General features: G+C 38.3%; 1 protein-coding gene across 2 annotated transcripts in view; it reads left to right on the forward strand.

The window, feature by feature from the left end:
• Nucleotides 1-12309, forward strand: part of ETFA (electron transfer flavoprotein subunit alpha) — a 51296-nt gene extending 38987 nt beyond the window's left edge. For both annotated transcript variants that reach the window (XM_014606007.3, XM_019477707.2), the window contains exons 10-12: nucleotides 2344-2409; nucleotides 6719-6799; nucleotides 12060-12309. In XM_014606007.3, coding sequence (XP_014461493.1) covers nucleotides 2344-2409; nucleotides 6719-6799; nucleotides 12060-12098 — 186 coding nt within the window. In that variant the 3' untranslated portion in view covers nucleotides 12099-12309. The remainder of the gene's footprint in view (nucleotides 1-2343; nucleotides 2410-6718; nucleotides 6800-12059) is intronic.
• The last annotated feature ends 831 nt before the right edge of the window (nucleotides 12310-13140 follow it).

Raw genomic sequence — 13140 nt, forward strand, 5'->3', positions numbered from 1 at the left:
TTTTATAATATGTGAATATGTCTCTTCTTGGAGCTAAATCATGATTACAAGGGAGTATTGGGAAATGTATCCAGTGTTTTTTGGGAAGAGGGTTGGAGGATGTGGGGTTTCTGGTTGCATGACTGGCTATGGTTTTTTTTCTATAGTAACATAAAAAGGGATGCTGTTTGCTTAAAAAATCAGTAAGCTAGAATAAAACTATTGGGGTTTATCAGTGTGCATAACCAATTCTTTTTATGAACTTTTTAGCACAAAAGGAACAAGGAAGGAAACTCTTGGTGCTTAGTTGAATATTTCTAGAACTTGGTTGTAAAATGTTACTACTGTATGGATTTTTGTCTGGGCTGCAGTGATCATACTTCTAATTGAAATTTGAATAGATTTTCAGCACAAATTCACAATATCTGGCTTGATCAGTCTTGTCAAATTCTATAAGTTAAACTGAGTATAATATTTAAATGGGGGGGCATATCTATAAAGAGATTTGGCTGCAGGAAGGAGTCATGTGTAATTCAGTAGTAGGTAGTACTCCACTTCAAATCAGTAAAGAATTATTCAGTATATTTTTTCTAACCTTAAATCTGTTCTTTCCTTTTCTTCTTTCTCCTTCCGTTTCTTTTTCTTCTGAAAAGGGAGTGAACCCACTGTAACTTTTTATTTCTATTTTCCCCCCATTATAAGTTTGGTTTTTTTTTTTGTTTTTTTTTTCACCTTCTAAACATTTTTTTGATGATCCCTTTCTTGGGTTCTTATTTCTATGGTTCTTCTTCAGTGTCCAGTCCTCCCTTGTCTTCAGATTGGCCTGGCCTCCCTTGCTGCATCCTTGGCCAGAATTACCCCGTCATTCCCAAGGATCCCTACATTTATGCTGTTTTAGAAGCTGCCATGAGCAGGGGCGCTCCTGTAGAGATTTGGGACATCTAGAATTGGTATAACCATTATGAGACTCCTGCTAAAGGTGCAAATTGCACGAGCCCAGTTAGTCTGTAATGGTATAAAGGAATAAACATCAGTGTTGCTCAGTTTTGATTGTTTAATGAACTATTTGAAATCTCCAGCAAAAAGTCCCAATTTTTTTGTGAGTTGTGACTGTATATTGTAGTGACTGCATTAACCATCTTGATCATCTTAGCACATATCAATTGGGTATGTGTGGGTTTTTTACCTGATTAACTCTGGCTACTTGCAGATGTTAACAAAACAAAAAAAAATCCCTCCCTCCCCCCCAAATAACCAAAAAACCCCAGCACTTTACTTAAATTTGGCGTGTTCCCACACTGAGCCCAGCACATGCTCAGAAGAGGTAGCATGTGAGTTGGACCTGGCCTGCCCAATGTCCATATAGACTGTGCACTCTAGGGGGGCTTTTTTGGCACTTTTATCTAATAGCTGATTGAATCAGTTTTAGATAAAAGCGCCAAAAAGCCCCACTGAAGTGCCCGATCTATACAGACGCCACGGAGCCGAGTCAAAGTAATGCAGTTTCTTTTGGTAAAGCAGTTTTTTCTTTTTTGGGGGGAGAGTTGTTTTTTGTTGTTTTTGGTTTTTTTTAAACATCTGCAAGCAGTCTCTGTTCACAATCAGTTTTGCCCTCCATACAGTCTTGGTGAATTTTGGCTTTGGAAATATCCAAGATCCTGTTTAATGGTGACAAGCTTTATCCTGCATATGAGGAGTGGAATGGATTGCAGCACCATAGGCTACTGGCAGACATGGAAAAAACAAAAAGAAACAGCTCTTTATCAGGAGAGAAAGCGCATTAGTTCAGCCCAGCTCCCCAGTGTCCATATAGATTGGGCACTTCAGTGGGGCTTTCTGGCGTTTCTATCTACAGCTGATTCAATCGGCTATTAGAAAAAAGCACCAAAAAACCCCTGCTGAAGTACATGATTTATACAGACCTTGGGCAAGCCAGGTCAAACTAATGCTATGCCGTTTCTGGGCATGCACTGTGTTCGGTTCAGGTGTGCGCCAAGGTTAAAGCAAAGCGCTTTTCTTGGTTTGTTTGTTTTTTCCCCCACATCTATAAGCAGCCAATATGCATAGACCACTTCAAATGTCTCATGTATACAGAACCTTGTGTTCTGTAGATGTGCCACACTTTTTTTTTTAAACATTCTTCTTTTATGTCATACCTTGAATCTGGGCAGGAGAACAAGACCTAAGCCTTGTCCCTATAGTTTATCTCATGGCTATAACACAATTGCTGTCCTGAATTTTAGTCATTTGTACAAGCAAGTACTGTAACAGTAACCCAAGTATACAGTAATGGTTTTGTTAAAAATTGCAGATGTTTAATTAAAACTGTATTTGTGACCCTAACAATGATTTTTGTTGTTCTAGGAACTTTATATTGCTGTTGGAATATCAGGAGCAATCCAACATTTAGCTGGAATGAAAGACAGCAAGGTACGGAATCACAGGTATTAAAAAAGTCTACAAGAGGAAAGAGTATTTTTTTTGTCAAAATGTAGATTGCAGTAACAAATTTCTTCCAAATTTTTTGGAATATTGGATTGTTCTGTTATGCTAAAAATGTCCACTCTCAAAACCTTATTGCATTAAATACTGTGATAGCATTTTAATAGCAAGTTGCCCCTAAATTAGGTATGTTGCAAAAATTTAGAAAGCATCTAGTAGAAAAAAGTAATTGAGATATTGTGCAAACAAATTTCATACCTGAATTCTGTACAATTGCCCACTCACATACATTTCAGAAACTGACACATTAATTCATGCATGACAATATGCAGTTTGAATTATGGACTTACTATTCCATAAAGTAAAAGATGCCTCTGACATTCCTGCATTTACCCATTCAAATGGAAACCTATTATAAAATGGCAATAAAACTTTAAAAGGTTTAACTCATTAGTAGCTGAAATGCTCCAGGTAAAACTGAAATTGTGTGTGTCCAATCCATGCTGAACCTTAATAACAATGCCTAAAATGCAATGCTTATGTTTTATTTTTTTCCCAAGTAATTAAAAAAAAAAAAAGTAGTGGAAGGAGAGGGAGGCATTTACTTTTTTAAAACCCCTTCAGGAATCTACTCAAGCCAGTTCAAATGTGTGTTTCTGCTTTGGCATTCTGCTGAAATGTGGTCACCTCATAAAACAATTAAAATCTCATTGCGTGTCTGCCACTGTTTATATTGATGGGATCATATGTTTTCTGTTTTACATTTGACCAATGACAAATTTTAGCTTGGTTAAATAACGAGCAGTTCTCTTAGCATAAGCCAAGCTATGCAGTAGCAGGTTCTGCACTCTTTGACTACTATGAGTTGGTGTGTGCATTTTAAATTGAAACGCTGGACATTCTGGGGCTGGATCGCAGCCAGATATTGACTACAATGTGGGTATCAAACATATGGCCCATGGGCTGGACCCATCCCGTTGGTGGGTGGGCCCCCTGTGCTGGCCCACACTGCACTAAAAATCCCTACTTCCCATTGATCACTAAGCAAGTTTGTATGCATTATGATTTGGTCTCGTCCTTCTTAGTGTTTGTATCTATGTCATACATCTTTCTGTGTAATTAAGATGCAGTACCTCGAGACTACCAGTGATATTGGAAACTTGATTTTACTTTTTCATGGTTAAGATCTTTAAAAAAAACACATATTTGACTAGTCCAGAATTACAGAGATCCCGCATCTCACTTTTATTTGAACTTTGACCCACTTCTGTTTTTAGCAAAAGCAGGTAGGTGTACTGTATTTACTGAAAAGATCAAATTTATATAAATGTAAAAAGAAAACTATGCAACCATGGCAACCGTCTCTTGAGTGAATGTTTCCCCTATGCTGTGAATTATCTGGCATTGTGAACTTGCACACTTAAGGAAATGTTTTCAAAAGTAGTTAGAAGCTTTCTGAGTCAAATGTATAATTTATTTGTTCTTTTATAACAAGGTAGAAAAATAGTGTTCCAGGAGACCAGCAGTATCTAGGTTGTTTTCTGTTTGTCTTTCTTTTCCAAGAGATTTAACTTTATTGGCTAAATCTTACCTACTTCATAGGCAGGTCAGATTGTCATCTTTGTGTAAATATCCCAAGGAAGTCCAGTGACTAAAATAAGTTTCAAAGCTACTAATCAGAGTTACAGGTTAGATTTTAAATTTGTTGCCTAAGCAGAAGTGCTTCAATGGATAGACCAAGAGTTGAAAAACCTTAAATGATCTGGTGTTTTTCTTTTGGTGCTCCTCAGAAGATACCACCTAGGTGAACCCTTTGGTATTTCATGGTTAGATGACAGATTCTGTAAAATGATCACAGTACAACTTTGTATTTGCTTCCATAAGGCTATCAAATACCATCTATTTTTGATTACACGCTATTAGGAAACGTAGGTTCTGCTTATCGTACAGGGTAGCAGATATAATGTGTTGTATATTTTGGCAATAGGATAGAAGCAATTTATTCTATATTGGATATACATTTCAAAAGCATTTATTGTAAGAACTTTAAGCAAGTGGGAAGAAAAGAGATGTTGATTGCCTGTTTGGCTATTATTGAGACTTATATTTTTCAGTCTACCATCAAGAAACAGACTGTATAATATGGAAAAGTAGTTTTGACTAAGAAATATTGGGTAGTTATAGCTATGTAAGTTATAGGAGAAACTGAGCTGTTTTTTTACAAAGCCAAGTTTATGGTGAGGTACATCCTTCTTTTCAAAGAGCCACGCACAATTATTTTTCTGAATTCCTATTAGATAATATTTTCATGTTTCTTCTAGAGCAGCCGTAGCCAACAAAAGGCTTTCAAGAAAGTGAAGGAACACAAGCAAAAACCACCCTCAAGTGTTTGGGGCCCCATCAAATTTGGGGTGTCAGTGCAGGCATAGAACCAGGACAGGTCAGCTCCTTGGCTTCCCTCTTGGCAGTCTTAGGTAGAGAGGGAGTGGACAGAGCGTGCTGTACTCTGTCAGTCTCCATCTGGCATATGGTTTCATGGGGAATGTTGCCAGCTGGCACAAGATAAAGCTCCCATGAGCCTTTGCCAGCCTGCAGCCAAAAACTGGGGAACCATAACTGCATTTCCTTTCTCCTGGGCTGCCCTGCGTGCCTGCATTGGGCAGCTAGATATGACTGAAGCGTGTCCCTGGGCTCAAGCAGAACCAATCCAGTTCTTGTCCTCAGAGGTGTACCAACTTAGTTGTCCTGGGCACACAGCTGACATAAACAGCGGTAGCAGTAACTTCCAGCTGATGCTGTGATTGCAGCTGCAGGGGCAGCTGTGGCAGCAACCCCCTTTCCTTCCCCTCCCCTACCCAAATTGGTGCCTGGGGCTCCTGCCCTGGTTGCCCCCCATCAGTTACTCTGCTGCTTGCCCTGCCCTCCTGGGAGCCTTCATAAACTAGGGGAGGAAAAGCATGGTCTTCCCTGCTCTGCGATACTGCAGGCAGCCAACAGGATGTGTAAACATCAGCTGCTCTCAAGGCTGCGTTCTGATTCAGACGTTTCAGGTTAAAACTCATAGGCCAGGTCTCAGGGAATACGCTTAAAGAAAACTTTTATCTGGTTGTGAATGAACCATCTCAAGTATCACAGATTGGATACTGCTTTCTAGAGTGTACAGTTGGTAGCACATTTTTGTACATCTGTTTCATTATAATTGTCACAGTTAGCCACAGTAATGAAACTTAAATCATAGGGAATATTTCAGAAGTGGTAGTCTTGAAATAGTCATTGCTCCTCACTAACAAGCAGGAGAGAGGGCATGTGGGGCTCTGCTGTAGGTATTTCTTTATAGGCAGTCAGAATACAAATGAGCTGTGAAGGAAAACTGTTTCTGTGGGTTTCGAAACACAAGGTTTGCTAACCTTTTTTCTTAGAGTTATTAAAACTGGATTTACCCTACCAAATCATTAATTTTGTTGGACAACCACTTATAGTGGAGAAAGGAAAAAAAAACCTGAGAACTTCGAATGGTTTCTTGAAATGACAAATAAATGTATGAAGGAAATGTTGGGTTAGAATACTTCTGTGAAGTCTCATTGCTTTGAATTGGGGTTTAGAATTGGCAGTGCTTGGGTTGATAGGGAGGTAGCAGATTTCTGTGGCTATAACCATAACCAGTATAGGGTTTATTTTATGAGCTGTGTAGTATTCTGTCCCTGTAGAGCTCTCCCAGTCTCTGTAGGTTATACATCATGACACCCACAGTCATTCTTGTGGAAGCTATCACAAACCTTTTTTAAATTATTTGATTTAGAAGTACAGATTTGCTTCCAGAAGACAAGACTGAATTTAGCAATGCAACTGTAATAGTATATAATTCTCTGCCATTTAATGGCAGAACTAAATGATATTACCCACATAAAATTAAGGTCCTTAATATGTGGCTTTAAGATTCTTTTTTAAAATGTCTCTTTCTCTCTCATTTATTAAACAGTATGGCCGTTTAAATGCTGCTAGTAAAAGATCATCCACAAAATAAAGTACTTTCCTTCTTTTTCCTGCTTCAGATGACAGACCATTTAAAAGAGTAGGGATTAGTCAGAACTTAACAAACTTTTCTGTTATTGTTAACTCATTTTGAAACGACTCATCTTATCTTATTTTTGAGGCAGAGATGGGAAGCATTTGTTAAATGCACTTGACTATATCTATAATGCCTAGTATTCAGGAGTGAATTTAAGGTACATTTCATCCATCAGAAAATTATAATCGACATCTGTGAGTGTTAGACTTGTTTTGTTTCTACTTTCAGACCATAGTTGCCATTAACAAGGATCCAGAGGCTCCAATTTTCCAAGTGGCAGATTATGGATTGGTAGCAGATTTATTTAAGGTAAGCCTAACCTTGATTAAAAGAAATATCACTTTAATATCTCCTCAGAATGTGAACTGCTGTATAATTATACTATTTAAAGGGAGAATGACTTTACTGTATAGGAGCATGCTTCAGCTGATCGTTGTAACCATTTAATCTATATCCACTCCTAGCCCACAGTACACAGTAACTCATACTGACTTCTCCCACCTCTCTCCCCCACCCACAAGCAGAATTGTTTGGTTTTATTCACACCCAGTGGCCAGGGATCTTATTAATAGTGATCAATGTTGCATACTTTTTTTAAGGTCTCTCTCCTACATGAAATTTTGAAGGTATATTTAGGAACATAGCTCTGTACTGGGGAAAAAACAACTTATGTAAGCATGGGGAGTAGGAAGATACTGAATCAATGAGGGTCTCTTTGTATTAGCCTCCCCTTTCCAACATACATAAGAAACAGTCCTGATAATTGTACAAACGTTTTTCTTTCATCTCTCTGAATATAGCTTCAAGCATTGAAAACTGATCAGTAACCATGAAATTTGTGTAGTCCCCTCTTTTAGTTGTACCCTTGGTACTGTACAGTGGTATACAGGTTCCTCCTGTTCCGTTTTGTTTGTCATATATCTGATCTCTTCAGAGATGTATAATATTACTATTTAAATAATGCTGATCCTAGTTGGAACTCTCACACCCAAAGGATCCACCTACAAAGCCACTTAAGAAAACTGTATTAAATCAGACTTAAAGTACTGGGTGCTTAATGTTTTTTTGTTAAGAAACTAAAATGTGATACTTTATAGCTATCTGTCCCCACCTGAGTCTTAGATTATAATTTTTACTTGAATGGCAAAACTGACAGGAGTTTGTTACAGAGCTAACTTTTGTGGATACAGAGTCCTAAAACCAGCCTAACTGGGTGCATCTTCACATACTATTAGAATGCAGCAATAAACCCTGGCGCATATTTCATCAGAGTTTATTGCTCCCAGGTACTGCATTTACCTGTGCGCCCAGGATCGCAGCACGTTGAGCTGCGTCTGAGCAGCCCCAGCTGGCAGAGGGGCAGGGGGTCAACCTGCCAGCCTGGGGCTGCTCCTACCCAGCTCAACATGCTGTGCAGGGGCTGGCTGGGGCACAAGGGCACTCCGGTGTGGGGCTGGTGGAGTTAATTCGTTTCCTGCCGCCTAATGGGGCTGCACACGTAGACGCAAGATATTTCCTGTGGAGCTAGTCTGTTCCACAGTAAATGTCTCGTGTAGACACGTACCCACTGGAAAGATAAAGTAGTTTATTGAAAGATTAAGAGGACATTGCCTAATCAAAGGTTCCTGTAAAACTTGGGTGTCAAAGATCTGGTCCCTGGGTCTTGGATTGACCTTGCCCACAGGACTGGATGAGTTTGACACCCCTCCCGTAAAACATGTTTGTCTTCATGGGTTTGTTCAGCACCTGGCACTGTGGAGGCCCACTCCTGGACTAGGGCTCCTATGTAGTACAGAGTATAGATGATTAATAAACCTATTTCCTGCCTCATCTCTGCAGGCTGAAGCACTTTGGAGTTCACATGCTAAAATTGGATTTCTCAATATCAGTGACCTATTCTCTTCATTGATTACCACTTGCCTCATGCTTTTTTTTTCATCTGCAAACTTCTAATTGTCTTTTTTATATTTTCTTTTAATTTATTGATTAAAAAAATAAAATCTGGGGTGATGAACTAAACTCGAAAGAACCACAGTAGAAACACTTCTGCTCAATGAAGAGTCCCTGTTTGACAATGCCATTTTGAGACTTGTCAGTGCATCTGTTTTTAAACCTGCTTCATGTGTGCCTTATTTACATTGTATAGGTCTAGCTTCATAATCAAAAGGTACCTAATTATGTGTCACACAGGAGTGCAAGCAAATTGTATTCACACTAGTGTCTCTTTCTGATGAGATTACACGTTTGGATGATAAAGGTGACAAGTTAGATGGGATTTATTTTCCATAGACCCATGTTGATTGGCATGAATTATTTTCCTTCTTCAAATCTTAAGCAGTAGCCTTGTATTAGCTGTTCCATTATTTTGCCTGGGATCAATGCCAGGTTGACAGGCCTATAATTAATTACCCAGGTCACCTCTTTATTCTTTTTTATATAGTGGTACAATATTAGCTATTCTTCCAATCTTCTAGAACTTGCCCCCTGTTCCAAATGGTCGGTGAATCAGCGTTCTCAGTCTGCAGAGCTCTCCAGTTGCATGCAGGTGTTTTGTAAGAGGTATCTGCACTTGCTGATTTTTAAAAAGAACTCGATTTTAGGAGCTGCTCTTCGTCTTTCTTACGTACTGTGGAACAGAAAGTGTTTCATCATCCTGCAGTATGATTGCATCATCTGTCTTATTTTTTTGCAAATACCAAACAGAAATATTTACTGATTTGTGCTTTTTTATGTTGCTATTGACAGTTGTAATATTTTCATCCAGGAGTGGATTAGTACTGTTGCTAGGATTATTTTTGTTCCTAGCATTCTACATTTAAACTAATTCCTTAATGATTTCTTATTCTTTGACCCTTTCTGTATAGCAGTACCATGTGAGATCTTGTCTATACTTGCATGCCCAGCTCTGTATTGCTTAGAAGTCAGATATCTTGGTTTCTTTTACAGGGTAGGTATGAAAAACAGTAGTTTAAGGGACAGTTTTTAGTACCAGATTTTTTTTAATGAAACATCAGTTTTTCTCTTAGAAATGTCATTGATTTGTGTCAGTACCTTTTTTCAGTTACAAAAACCTTTTCCAGATCTGGAGTATCATTTTGTAGTTGCCTTCACAGAATTTACAGGGATTGTATAACCCTGCACAGATGTTAGCTAGCTTTTTAACTCTTGCTTATTTATTTAGTCTGAGCTGCTTCTGCATGTGTCTGTTGGTGCTTTTCTGTAGGAGGAGGTTGTTTGTTTTGCATGTTACTGGAGGCAAATCCATCATGGTCCGGTATTAAAGTCAATCTCATTCCATTTAGAAAGAACTAGCATGCAAATTATGATGCCTTGATGGGCCCCAATTCAGCAAATCACTTAAGCATGGTCTTAAGTCCCATTTATGTTAATAATAATTCAGCACATGCTTAGACTTAAATGCTTTGAATTGGGGCCTTTTACATCTTTCTTTCATCTCTTACAGCAAAGCCAGCTTGCTTTGACAAGCCTTGTCTGAGTTTTGTGAAAGCCAAGTTGTAAGAAGTTCTGTTTCTTGCCTGCTGCCTGCTATTTCTTGTCTGGTTTGCCTTCCAGACTCCTCTGTTCTGGGGATATAATGACTTACAGATATTCAGACCTCAAAATAAATCCCCATAAAAAGAAGCTATTTGGAGGGAAGAGAATTTGATGCCTCTACCGCATTTTCTGTCTTCTCCAAATACCTCGATTTGAATTTAGTTATATTTGGATTAAAACATCCTGTGTACTAAGTGCTTAAGCAGAGTTTCTGTTAGGCATCATTGTTTCAAAACCGAATAACTCTTTAACCAAGGTGTGTCAACCATTACACTTTCTAAAAAGGAGTCTACTTCCCCAAGACAGATTTGAAACTTTGCTTTCTAATTTTTGTATATCAAAGGCATTTCATTTTTTTATGTCTGTTCCTGAAAGTGGTTTCTTTTTTATTGAGCCCACTAATTATAGATAAGGGAGGAAAAGCCAAATACTGAACAATTCCTACATGTATAGATATATAGTTACTTGATGTATAAACAGAGTTTACATTGAATTTGGGCAAGTGTACAGAGTTCTACTTTGGTACAGCGTGCGTATATAAACTGTGTTACACCTTGAATGCCTGTCTCCCGTAAAACCTGTTTGTCCTTATGTGAAAAAGCTCAAATATTAAATGTTTACTAGAGCTTCACAGTGATGCTGCACGTCACACTTGGGGATCTATTAGCATGTTTTCTGTATGACTGGCATGAGCTCATAGTACGTCCACTGAGGAAAGCAAGCAGAAACACCGCCAGCACTTAATGCCATTCCTGAACTAATGCCTGCTGGCTCGGCAGTAAACATGGGCCTTTTAATAAGATGGAGACAAAGTGACATTCGGAAGAAACAACATGTAGACAATTTCCTTAATAAATTTTGTACGAACACATTATTTCCACCTAATGGAAATGTAGATCTCTTAAATAATTGAGAGGCTATATTCATCAGTGGTGAGTTCAGCTGGGATCTCTGTGAGCTGGGGCAACCTGCAGCCTCTTGAAAGACAAGGTAATTGATATTTACCCAAGTGGCTGGGATAGATTTTCAGGTGTATTCTATCGTCTAATCCACCAACTGCTTACATGCATAACTGCACTTTCTAGTACTGGTCAGAATTACAGTGCAGGGTGGCTGGAGTTTTAAGTGGCAGAACTGCAGCTGGTGCCAAGGCTTTGGCAGTAACTCACTTAAGAGGATTGTTTAATGCTAGTTAAATCAGTTTTCCCTTTTCCATGTCTCTTCTTATTACTTATTTACTGGTTTCATGCATCCCAAGTAGCAGATGAATTTTAAGCTTTTTTTGCCTGGCTGGCTGATTACTTATTATCTATCACTTTTCTTGTCTATTTGGAAAAAAATGCTGTTGAAAATTAGATAAACTGAAACCAGTTTTCTGGTTTCCAAGTGAGTCAGTCCTACATTATACAATGTTGAAGCAAGTTAGGTATTCCTAACAGGGTTGAAGCCAGAAATTTAACTATTATCACAAAGATCTTGAGACCGTCAAGGAATAATACATGGTTCTAATTTTGCATCAGGCTCTAACCTATCACTGTCTTTTGAAATTTTACCAGAATGACATAACATTTTTTAATTTTTTTTACAGGAGCAACACTGCTGCATCTATTTTTCAGTTGAAAAACAGTCACCCAATAGTGTTGTTTTAAAATTCCATAGGTGGAAAAATCTATACATGGACAACGCTTAGTTATATTATAGGAATTGTGGGGTTTGGTGCACATCAGACATTTCTGTGTTACTCCAAACAGTTGCATTAACTGGATTGAGATTAGATTTAGATCTGCAGTGGAATTTAGCAGCACAGCTAAGTTCATTGTACATCACAAACATTCAGGGAAGCTTCTACATCTGAACTCTTGACTCAGAAAATGAGAGCTTGGTTATATCAAATCGGTGGGTTTTGATGAGGCTGTGTCTTTATAACTGTTTCCAGGAATTATTTTTTCCAGTTTTAACACAGACTATTTTATTTGCAATGATAAACTCTTAATGGAGCTGTTTAAATTTGCAGGTGGTTCCTGAACTGACTGAAGCATTGAAGAAAAAGTGAAAGCATCCTCATGAAGTTTGAAGGAAAAAATAATTTCTACACAGTGCCATTAAAAAGCTATTATATCAGATGGCCTTCAGAGAAGACAACTGTATAAATTGTCTGAGTCCAAACTAATCTCTGAATGTCTTTTGTACTATACTTAATTCCTGCGTACAGACAACTTTATTTTTTTTTCTAATTCTATAATAAAACAAATGATTAAGTGGTAGCAGCTGGTGGTGAGGTCAGTGGTTGTTTAACTTCCTAACTTAGAACTGGATTGGTGTGTTTGGGATGAAACTTTCTCATGTCCAGAAATTTAGTCTGCATGAACTAACCAAAAACTTGTCTTAGAGCAGCACTTTAGGCCAGTTCAAAAGACACATATCCTTCTTCTTTTGGCAAGATTGGTAATAACTCAAGGGTTCACATAATCAAGTTCAAGTCTTTAGAAACTTAATTACACTAATAATGGGGGAAGAGCTGGAATAAGGGAACAAATTCAGAGTTAAGTTCACCTTTCCCTCCTCTGTTATAAGACTCTTCTGCAGTTTTAGATCAACTGACATGAATTTAGGGTTCAAGCTGGTTAACCTACTGTTTACCTCTTGTAACAGTTTTTCCTCCCCCTGTCCCTTTCCTTTATATAAACTCTTTCTGCCAGCCTATCTGTAGCATCTGGTGAAGGAGGTTGTTGCCTACAAAAGGGTCATACCTCTCTGAACTAGTTATTCCCTAAGGTACCACCACCCTGCCCAACCTTCTCCTGCCTGACTTAGACTAACCCACCTAACCACCTCTCAACTCTAAATGTACTGATTCAGGGGCTAACTTTTTAATATCACTTTCTTTCTGGCTTGTCAGTATATAATAAATTAGGCATGGAAGGAATATGCAAGAATGTGTTTTCTTCAGAGTCACTGTGATGACTTAAATAAGATGGGGATGTATTTAAAGAACATGCTAGTGCTTTCTATTGAAAAATGCAACAGATTTACAGAGCAGGCAGGCTACCATTTTTATAGTCTTCCCAGGAATGCGTCATACTTAGAGGCAGGTT

Source organism: Alligator mississippiensis, chromosome 11, assembly GCF_030867095.1.
Source record: "Alligator mississippiensis isolate rAllMis1 chromosome 11, rAllMis1, whole genome shotgun sequence".
NCBI lineage: Eukaryota > Metazoa > Chordata > Crocodylia > Alligatoridae > Alligator > Alligator mississippiensis.